The sequence below is a fragment of the Manduca sexta genome, unplaced genomic scaffold (genome assembly GCF_014839805.1).
Source record: "Manduca sexta isolate Smith_Timp_Sample1 unplaced genomic scaffold, JHU_Msex_v1.0 HiC_scaffold_76, whole genome shotgun sequence".
In the NCBI taxonomy this organism is placed as follows: domain Eukaryota; kingdom Metazoa; phylum Arthropoda; class Insecta; order Lepidoptera; family Sphingidae; genus Manduca; species Manduca sexta.
Window position 1 is genome coordinate 31,077 of NW_023595583.1, and position 11,351 is coordinate 42,427.

An 11,351-nucleotide genomic window follows, 5' to 3' on the forward strand; every position below is an offset into this window, starting at 1 on the left:
ACACGCTGTTCGTGTGAACGCGGCCTTTTTGTACAGCGTTAGGTGGTGGTTACACAGGCGATTTTAGTTTCGTTCTATTTTTGAAACTTCAACGATTTTGTTCGATTTTTAAATTGTTACTGGCTTTAAATGTTATGACAAAGGATTTAAGAAGGTTCTATCGGATTTCGGTTTAATAATATTCAGACATTGTATTAACACGTCTTATGCAAAATAATCCCAATTGTTCAGAATAAACCAATTCTTCAGATAAATTCTAAAATTTATATCAAAATTTCGTAAGCATGTTCAATTAATGTTCATAATGAATAAACACAGAAATTGCTGAGCAGATTACTATTACTTTAGCATACTGTTGAACCATATTCTAGTTTAACGTACAGTCAAGTTTTACCCCAAAAAACTACACAACGGGATTCTCTTTCTGGACTACCATATCGGCTGTAAGTAAAAAAAACACATCAAAATCGGTCCATTCGTTTTAAAATAAAATAAAATAAAATACTTTATTTATCACGTAGGCGAACAAAGTTGCACTTATGATACGTCAAAACAAAGAATAAGAATAATTATTATTTCTAAACAACTATTAAAATCACTTATATAACTATGGAGATTTTAAATTGGGGATAAAGTTTATACAAAAGACTAGGTACAAAAGTACGAAGTAACCAGCTCGGGCTGGCAAGTAGGGCGAAATAGAAGCGTAAAGCGTCGCGATCCTCACCGGTGAGGACATGAGCCCTAGCCTAGCTAACCTACCAGCCTTTCACTAGCTACCTAAGTGATGACTACCCGAAGAAGAAAGGCAGAAAGAAACTCCGGGCTTTCTTTTTGTCATCAATTGTTCAGTACTTCTTTTGTATTTTTTTCCAAGTCTTTCTTGTACATAGTCACAATAGTTATATAAGCTAATGCACGCACATCACCGTTAACATGGGATAAGATGAAATCCAATCGACTAAACCTAAAATAAAATAAAATTAGCGATAGCAAATAAAAGAGAACATAGATTCATACTTAAATAACGGCGTACAGCGTGCATTCGCCTACATTTACAATCATAGTTTTCAATCATGAGAAAAGAAAAAAAAATAGTGATATTGAACAGGCAAACACAACATGATCGGGTGGTCGTCTTTCCAAAAATTACATTTCATTAACATATGATATGATTATGTCAAATTAGAACTATAGAAATGTCATTATTATAAAAAAAAAAAAGCATGTGAGACATGTAACAAAGACATTTTAGGCAGTTAATTAATTACTAATGTGTGCTAACATGGTGGGTCATTGTGTGCAGGACAAACTTTCCAAACCGTCTTATCATTAAGGTAATCAGATACAGTATAGTATCCTTTACACATTAATTCACGCTTAACATAACACTTGAATTTTTGTTCGGTCAAATTGGTAACTTCGAAGGGAAGTTTATTATAGAACTTAATGCTAACTAAGAAAGATTTATTGGTTTTACAGAGCCTATGATTAGGGACAACCAATTTATTTTTATTTCTGGTATTTAGACTATGCAAGTCACTGTTTTTAATAAAAGTACTAAGGTTTTTACGTACGTACATTATATTCTGAAAATATATTCGGCCGGCAAAGTCAGTATATTCACCTCCTTAAACATTTGCCTAAGGGAATCATGAGAGCGAAGGTTGTAAATAGCTCTAATCGCTCGTTTCTGCAAGATAAAAATGGTCTGCAGATCTGCAGCAGAGCCCCACAGAAGAATACAATAGGACATAATGCTGTGGAAGTATGCAAAATACACTAGCCTTGCCGTAGCCACGTCAGTTAATTGTCTAATCTTCCTAATAGCAAACACGGCAGAGCTCAGTTTACTAGAATTTTTTTGAATATGGGGCCCCATTGCAATTTACTATCGATTGAAACCCCGAGGAAGACCGTTGAGGGAACTAATTCTAATTTATCCCCATCTAAATCAATATTTAGTTGTTCAATCAATGTTTAAGAGCTACAATCACACACAACAAAAAATGTAAGTAGATATTGTAACTCTGACTTTGCGGATGAACAACACCTCAGTCCTCCCCGTGACCATGAAGGCTGCAAAGCCTTTGAAACGTCGGGAGAAAAGTAAATCATTAAAACCGCGATAAAATACGAAAAATAGTATAATTTTAATTCTTTGATTTTTTTTTTAATACTTATGGTGTACAATAAAGTTTTAAATAAATAATAAATCGTCCATGAATACCGTTATCCACATATCAATGTGAACACGCCCTTGCTAGCGTTTGTCCAGAATTTTTGTTGGCAAACCCACGCCTTTACAGCGGGCTGCATTGAGATTCCAATTTGTTTGGATTTTATGCTTTCATATTCACGTGTTATTGTCTTGGTTCAGTCGTGTTTGTTTGATGGACGCGTGTAATTCAATTAGGGTGATTTTTGTTTGGCAGATTTATATGGATGTTAAGTCTTTTGATATATGCCTTTAGAGTTGGAAATTGAATAATTTTCAGTCATTTTTAGATTGTTTGTATAATATAACTTAACATACACCCTGTTTTATATAGCGTCCCACTATTGAGCATGGACTTCCTCTATTATTGAAAAGGATTATGCCTTACTCCACCACGCTGGCCTAGTGTGAATTGGTTGACTTCACATACCCTTAAAAATTCTTATAGAGAACTTTTCATATGCATGTTTACTCCCGATGTTTTCCTTCACCCTTAAAGCACGCGATAATTCACAAAAAATATACACATAGCTTCAACACATTCAGAGGTATGTGCCCTTCGGTTTTAAACCTGCAGACTTTCGTCTCGGCAGTCCGTTACATACCCAAATAGGCTATCATAAAGTGTTTAGTACAATAGTTTTGTCTTTTTTATTATTTTTTATACACACTTTAATAATTATATAAACTAAAAACGAATGTTTCTTAATATTTTTTCCCGCTTGCAACATTTTTCATTGATAATCCGCTCCTATTGGTCATAGCGTGATGTTATATTGCCTATAGCATTACTCAGTAAATATTCTATCCAATAGTAAAAGAAAATTACGGCAAAAAGCAAATGGCACTTCCCTACTACATGGTCTAAGTATAAAATCCATAATCTCTGCCCACCTCTATGGAATACAGGCGTGATATTGTGTATATGTAAGCAGTGTTCTCTCATAAGTGCACCATTTCTTAATGTAAAACAGTTTGTTCCTTTGTCCTCCTCCCACAATATTGAGTCTTGAGGAGCAATTAGGCATAATGATCTCCGTAAAGAGATCCTTAAGGTAGTGCCGTGCGGTTTGCCGTGGATTTCTAGGATGAAGGGAATATCTCAGATTCTGGATATAACTTTTTTGGGATTTTATCCCTACTTTAACGGTGATGTGCGTGCATTAGCTTGTACGAGAATAACTAATCTGACTTTGTATACAAAAGACTTGGACAAAAATTATAAAGAATATAAGACTCAATGGACAATTGATGACAAAAAAAAGCCCGGAGTTTCTTTTTGCCTTCCTTCTTCGGGTAGTCATCGCTTAGGTAGTTAGTGAAAGGCTGGTAGGTTAGCTAGGTTAGGGCTTTTATCGTCCTTATCGGTGAGGATCGCGACGCGTTCCTCCCTTTTATCTTTATTAAGATTATATACATCTTTTTTATTTCTTCTTTCCTGCCAGCCCGAGCTGAATTCCTTGTTAACTTTGTACTCTTCCATTGAGTTTATGTACAATATAAAATGTCTGTCGTTCAAGCGACTTAATTTGAGTAATAATTAAATATTATCATGTACCTTGACTTATCATAAATGCAACTATGTTCGCCTACATGATGAATAAAGCATTTTTTTTTTTTTTTATAACTGGAATATTTTAAATTAATTAAACTTATGAGCATCGATAGCCTAGTTGGTTGTGGAACGCACTGCCGAGACGAATGTCCGCAGGTTCGAAACCCAAGGGCCTTTGCCTTTTCCAAAATTATGTATGGATTTTTTGTGAATTATCGTTCGCTTTAACGGTGAAGGAAAACATCGTGAGGAAATCTGCATACCTGAGAAATTCTCTAAAGAATTTTGTGAGTGTGTAAAGTCTACCAATCCGCATTAGGTGCAAACTTGCATACCTGAGAAGTTCTCTATAGGAATTTCACGAGTGTGTAATGTCTACCAACTCGCACTAGGTGCGTGGTGGACTAAGGCCTAATCTCTCTCTGTATTAGAGGCCCAGCAGTGAGATAAAAATAGTACAGGGCTGATATTATTATTATATTATACAAGCGACAATATTCTGAGTCAGTAAGTCAGTCTGTGTTGACGCGCGCGCTCGTTATGTATACCAGTGAGGTCAGAGAGCAGCTGGACGAGTCGACTCACGATGGAGGCAGCTCTCACATCGACGAGGTATCCTACTTATATAATAGATGTGAAAGTTTGTGCGGATGGATGTATGTATATTTGTTCCTCTTTCTCGAAAAAACTACTGAACGGATTTGGATGAAACTTTACAGTTATACATCAGAATAACACATAGGCTAGAATTTATGATGTTTTTGTGTAATTTGGTCATAATATAACGATACATATCAAGTCGGAAAGAAAAATATCCCGGAAAACTCCTTCACGCGGGCGAAGCCGCGAGCAAAAGCTAGTTTATAATAATACCAACCCTGTAATATACTGCTCAATGTTGAGCATGGATCTTCTTTACTACTGAGAGAGGTTAGGCCTTAATCTAGCTTCGAATTTCTTGGAAACAATTCTCATTTATGTAGGTTTCCTCGAGATGTTTTCCATCACTTTTATAGCGACCGATAATTATATAATACATAAAGGCAATACAAATAATAAATTGTTTTTACAATTGAATGACGAGACGAGAATACTCGCCTAATGATATCCGACATAGTAGCCCACAAAAGTGTGATAAGGCTTCGAGATCAGCCTGTGTATATCCAGTTCCAACAGGCATAATTGTGTCGACTGTCGAGGGTTAATCATGTCTCATCACTCGAAATTCTATTGGCCCCCACTCCACTTATTAAGTGGGTTATTTTCGTGCCCGTACAGAGAAAGCGACAAGACCCACGAACACATATAAAGAATTTATAATTACAAACACTGTGACCCTGAGTTATTAGATACCACTCTCACATTGCCGGACAACAGCATTTTATGTGTCTGTAACTTCTTTAACTGCGATCATGTAACAATTATGCCGGCTTGTTTCATAACATCACATCTGTTTCCCTTTTCAGGGACAGAGGTGTAGCACATTTTCTCAATTATTTAATTCCCACGTAATAAGCGATCCTATTGGAATTCAATAAGCACAATTCCATACTCTGAGCTGATACAAAACAAAAAGTCATTTTACCCAACCCGGGTATAGAATCTGGGACAACGGCTGTACAGAATAGAACTACGCCACAGAGTCGACACATACCATGTCTCATACAGGAAAATCACTATAAATATTAAGCTGATATACATAGCTCCACAAAAACAATAGGCAATTAGAAATATCCACAACAAATGCAATAAATTATATTTATATCATTATACTTGTTCTATAAAATATATTGTGGTCTTGTTAACTGGTAGTAAGTCTCTCATATGTAAGAGTCCGCCTGGGTAGATACTACTGCAATGTCTATTTCGGCCGCCAAGCGGCAGTGTGTAGTCATGTTCTGTTCCGGTTTGAAGGACATTGTAGCCAGTGTAACTACTGGACGTAATAAGACTCTCATGTCTCAGGATAGCGAACATAAGACTTAACATCTCATGTCTCAGAATGGCGAGCGCAATGGAATACCAAACAATACTTTGTAATTTAAAGTGTTATATGGTGTTTCTACGGTGCATGGGTGTTCGTATCGCTTACTATGTGAACGGCAAGCTCGTCTCGTCATTCAAAGCAATAAAAAAATCTTGTTACGCAATTATATTATTGTAAACTGGCTTGAAAAATAGTATAATTAAATTCAAATGAAAATATATTTAAACTATGTCACTTTGTCGGTTATAGTGCTATACTGTGTAACTAGAACTTATAAACAAATCGCTTGTGACGTAAAAAAACAAATTGATATTGTTTTATAAAATATCAATTACAATATTCGTTTTCCTTCCCTTTGATAAACGAGTTATTATTTATGTAAAATAAAATTATTTTATTACATTAAACCACTAGAATCATACGTTGTGCGGTATAAACAATAGATATTAACAAAATAAAATTCCACAAAACCACAATATTCACACTAGCATCCTTCAAAAATCATCTTAGCAATACCGATGAATTACAGTCTGCACATACATTATTCTGTAATTTTCAATTGGTGGTAAATAAATATAAATTAGAAAGTATCTTTCAAATACTTTCTTTGTTAACTACTACTAAAATTACGATGAAAAATAAAATGATGAGTAAAAGTCATTAATTTTGACTAAAAATAAAAAATGTCGTAACAGGACTATGGGACAATGAAATTTGCCTTTCTACAAAATAATAAACCAGCATACCACTGACTTTTCTTTGAAAACATTACTTACGGGACATCCTGCATAATATAATACACCGTAGGTATTGATAATGATTGCCACCCACACACAGAGATAGAGACAGAAACGCACTGGACCATTACTTACAGGACACCCTATATAACATAAAACTTTGTAGGTACTGATTATTATTACGCTACACACACACACAAAGAGACACATATCTTAATTTAATAAAACGATGCCTCTAGTCGGCTCCCAATTATACTCTATCCACCAGTGAAAACTACATGAAAATCGGTTCAGTAGTTTCGGAGATGTATGCTAAAAAACAAACACGAAAACAGACAGAGAAAAAAATCGTTGATTTGCTCAATTACTCCGTTATAGTCACACCCTTTCTTTTTTATTAATTTTCTTTCAATCCAAGACTCAGCGGATTCTGCTGCATCATATATATAACGGAAGGCATGGTGTATTTTCGTTATCGTCCTCCATAGTTGTCACTATTAAGTTTCGTGGGCGTATGTGGAGATATGTCGGATCACAATAACCGGAGTCAGATTTTAGTAGTTTTTGTTTTTGTCCCAAAACAATTATAATTCCAACAACACAAACTACTATGGAACGCGAGACAGTCTCCACGCACCCACAGCACTAATCTCCAATAATATTATTCAATCACCTGATTTAAACCAGCTGAATTACTAATTTTTCATAGGCTTGTCATTCTCTTTGACTGCTAGCTTTCCGGCCTTGATGTCTGACATCCTCATTGCGTTATGTAGCGAAGATTCTGTCGAACGCTATGGCGTTGGCGTTCCATTTAAAAAATCGACTCGATGACGAAAAAAATTTTACTACTATAGTATCCATTTCAGAGCACGCCTGGGTATTCGTGGGCAGTGGCATCCGTGCTGGTGTTAGTGGTGCTGGCAGTGTTGTGGAGACTTTGTGACTTCTTTTGTAATCGCTTCATGAGATTCCGTAAGTGTATGATTACTCTGTTTTGTACTAGATCAATTAGACATTGCGTCACTTAATGCTAATACTAACTAGTCTTCGTCGAAATTAAATGTAATAATTTATTTATATAATTTATTTGAATCTGTACAATGTTTTACATTATTTTGATTCCGTCAATATTAACTGCCACTCTTCAAAGTAACAGTTTAATAATAATAAAAATTATATTTGGCACAAAATTAAAAGACACCATATTAGCCATGCTGACATACTTATGTATAAAAATTGTGTTTACACAGAATTTTTAAAACTTTAATAGGGAGCCCCAAACAAGGCAAAGCCTGCATCGTGGAGCTAGAAAATTACATCAAGATATTAAATAGTATCATTATAGACCGAACATCAAAACCAAATTTTTGCTCCAAAAGTTATTACCAATTGGTAATACGTCGTCTTATTTGAAATGTCCGTGAGACAAGATGTCACAGCGTCCTTAGATATTAATACAAAAATAACATATTTACTGAAATTTTGCTAATACACGTATTAAAAACTAGCTTTTGCCCGCGGCACCGCCCGCGTTATAAAGTTTTTCGGGCTAAAGTTTTCCGTTATAAAAGTCACGCTATATATTTTCCAGTGAGCCTATATTCTTCCCAGGGTCTCAAACTGTCTCCATACCAAATTTTATCCTAATACGTTGGGTAGCTTTTGAGTTTAACACGTTCGGGCAGACCGATGCAGCGGGGGACTTTGTTTTATGATATATTTTTGTAGAACAAATTAAGAGGAACAATCCCGTCATACATTATTGTTGCATAACTTTAACCGTTTACGCAGCGCACGCAACAGAAGCTCTCAAAACTAATAAATTGTCCCCGTTTTTGCATCATGTTTCATTACTGCTCCGCTCCTATTGGTCATAGCGTGACGATATATAACCTATAGCACTCCAGGAACAAAGGGCTATCCAACACAAAAATATTTTTTCAATTCGAACCGGTAGTTCCTGAGATTAGCGATTACTGCTCCGCTCCTATTGGGCATAGCGTGTTGATATATATAGCCTATAGCATTCCAGGAACAAAGGGCTATCCAACACAAAAATAATTATTCAGTTCAAACTCCTAGTTTCTGAGATTAGCCGTTACTGCTCTGCTCCTATTGGTCATAGCGTGATGATATATAGCCTATAGCACTTCACGAACAAAGGGCTATCCAATACAAAATGATTTTTTAGTTCGAACCGGTAGTTCCTGAGATTAGCCATTACTGCTCTGCTCCTATTGGGTATAGCGTGATGATATATAGCCTATAGCACTCCACGAATAAAAGGCTATCCAACGCAAAAAGAATTTTTCAGTTTGGACCAGTAGTTCCTGAGATTAGCGCGTTCAAACAAACAAACAAACTCTTCAGCTTTATATAATAGTATATAGAAGATGCGCAAATCACGTTATGGAAAAAATATGAAATATTTAACATTAGTGTTTTGCTATTTAACGGTAGATTGGGTAACCATCGCATGAGCGCATAATTTTTATATAACAATCTTCCCAATGTCCGCTCTATATAATCTTAGAACTATTTGGTTTTCAGTGCGTTTCACTAACCATAAATAAAAATAAATAAGTGTAATTTTCAAACAAAAACAAAATATTACACGCCCTAATACTCTAAAAAATTCATCGGAGCGGCAACATACAGTTAGAAACACACTCACGCACGCCATATTCGCAATAAACCACAAAAAATATAAAATTAAATATATTTTTGACGTAAATTTGTTATTCATGTTTAATTTTTGGCATAATGTTAGCAAAAGGAAATACGAGGCGGTTTCATTTAGTAACGCAATGTCGAGTTGACTTTATATGTATGATACATACACAAATGCATACATATGAATATAATTACATAGATACATATAACATTTTTACTGGTGGTACGTCTCTCATATGTGAGAGTTCGTCTCGGTAGGTACCACCGCAATATCTATTTCTGTCGTCAAGCAGCAGTGTGTAGTCACTGTTGTGTTCCGGTTTGAAGAACATTGTAGCCAGTGTAACTACTGGACATAATGAGACTTAACATCTCACGTCTCAGAATCGCGAGCGCAGTGGAATACCAAACAATACTTGGTAATTCAAGGTGTTGTATGGTGCTTCTACTGTTTATGGGCGGTCATACTGTTTACCATCAGGCGAAAAGCAAACTCGTCTCGTCATTCAAAGTAAAATGAAAATGCTCGCAGTTTTCTAACATGTTACATATTTCAGCATTGAAACTCTCCGTAACTAACCGAAGATATCCAGTATCAAGGATATTCCCTGACTTAACTATGGATCGGGAACACGTTCTTCAAGCCAGAAGCCACAGGTACAGCCACATAATTTCTACCGCCGCCACGCCCGCTCCGCGCACTGACACCGCTCGCCCCTGAAACAAATTCATCAGAGCAAACGACTGACGGACCAACTTTCACATATACTGATCTAGATAAACTGATCAATTAAATTATGAAATAATCACTTTGTATCTCTTTTTAATTTCATTTCGCGCACGGAAGCATATGATTTGGCATAATAAAGGTTCATATACTTAGCATAGTTTTTAAACTTAGCTAAATTCTTCGAAAAAATATGAATAGATTTGTTTTAGGGTAGCAATTTCGCTTAACAAGAGGCAAGCGGTTTCTTCACTCATAAAACAAATCTGTAACCGTTACCACTAGCACGAATTTACAAATTATAGTGAAGTATATGCTACTGTTTCGATTAAGGTTTTTGTATGGAAGTTGAAACAGAAGAGCCACGCATGCTAGAAGCGAAGCCATAACTTGATGGTTAAAACCATCACGGCCCACACCAATAGGTTCGTCATTTTTTGTGTTTGCCGCACCATCAAGCTATAGAATAGTTTACCTGCTTGTTCACTTCTTTCTATAATCCTGGGTTCTTCCGCTGTAGCGTGAAGAAGCGTCGCAGTAGGCATTATGTCGAATGTCATGAGATAGCCATCTGTTTCCATTCGAAACTATATTTGCGCTTATTATCATGGGAGTGCAGTCACTCTTATGCTTATTTTAGAAAACAGCGCCCCTCGAGCGTATTTGGAACTAAAATACGGCGGGAACATCGCGCGGGTTAACTTCGTAAATCGTGTAACCATGGTAACGGTGAACGAAAAACGCGTGTTAAGCAAAAGTACAGATTTAGTTTTTAATCTGTAGTATTGTCATAAAACTATAGAGAATACGTAAATGTTCATTTGCTAGATAGTAAAACCGTAAATTACCACTAGGGGCACAGAAATCGATGTGAAACTTTTATTGAACACGTTAAAGAAAATTGCATCTATTCTTTCCAATTTGGGGGTAAGAGAAATATTCCATTGTTATGGTGAAACCGCGGGTATCCCCAGGGATGACGTAACGACGTCCCAGGTGCGAACCCTTGCCATCCCGTTTTAGTCCCGGCATTCCCGGCAAATTGGCTAAATTATTGACGGTTCGCGATTTTGTTTTGTTATGGATTTTAGCCTCTATTTCTTTTAGTAAGAGCTTATTTTATAATCGAAATATTTTTAATATATTTGAAAGATGAGTGGAGCAAGCAGCTCGTCTGATAGTAAATGTTTTAACAGAGTAGAGGTAAGAATTACGAAGCCCATAATTAATGGATTACACTGCATTGTGCTAGGCACACTGGGTTGTGTGTGTTTTTTTTTACACTGGCTACAATGTTCAAACCAGAACAGAATCAACGGAAACGCGAGGTACGTATTCAATAGCGGACCTCCCCCCCTCCCAACCTTAACGCCCAAATGTAATATGCAAATAAATAAATAGTGTGTCGCCTGCCGGGATCAGCCTGTGTATGTCCGGTTCAAACAGCCGGG

The 11,351-nt window shown here is 36.2% G+C and overlaps 1 protein-coding gene across 1 annotated transcript; it reads left to right on the forward strand.

The window, feature by feature from the left end:
* Window positions 1-4,081: 4,081 nt before the first annotated feature.
* On the forward strand, window positions 4,082-10,055 carry LOC115447400. The gene is made up of 3 exons (XM_030174431.2): window positions 4,082-4,385; window positions 7,367-7,472; window positions 9,731-10,055. Exons 1-3 carry the CDS (start codon window positions 4,314-4,316, stop codon window positions 9,892-9,894), a joined length of 342 nt encoding a protein of 113 aa, XP_030030291.1. The 5' UTR covers window positions 4,082-4,313; the 3' UTR covers window positions 9,895-10,055.
* The last annotated feature ends 1,296 nt before the right edge of the window (window positions 10,056-11,351 follow it).

Bases quoted from the DNA above. Each gene is read 5' to 3' on its own strand.
- LOC115447400 (XM_030174431.2), top strand. From the start codon at position 4,314: ATGTATACCAGTGAGGTCAGAGAGCAGCTGGACGAGTCGACTCACGAT. The intron at 4,386-7,366 runs GTATCCTACTTA...TATCCATTTCAG, and splicing joins GCAGCTCTCACATCGACGAG to AGCACGCCTGGGTATTCGTG. The intron at 7,473-9,730 runs GTAAGTGTATGA...TACATATTTCAG, and splicing joins TAATCGCTTCATGAGATTCC to CATTGAAACTCTCCGTAACT.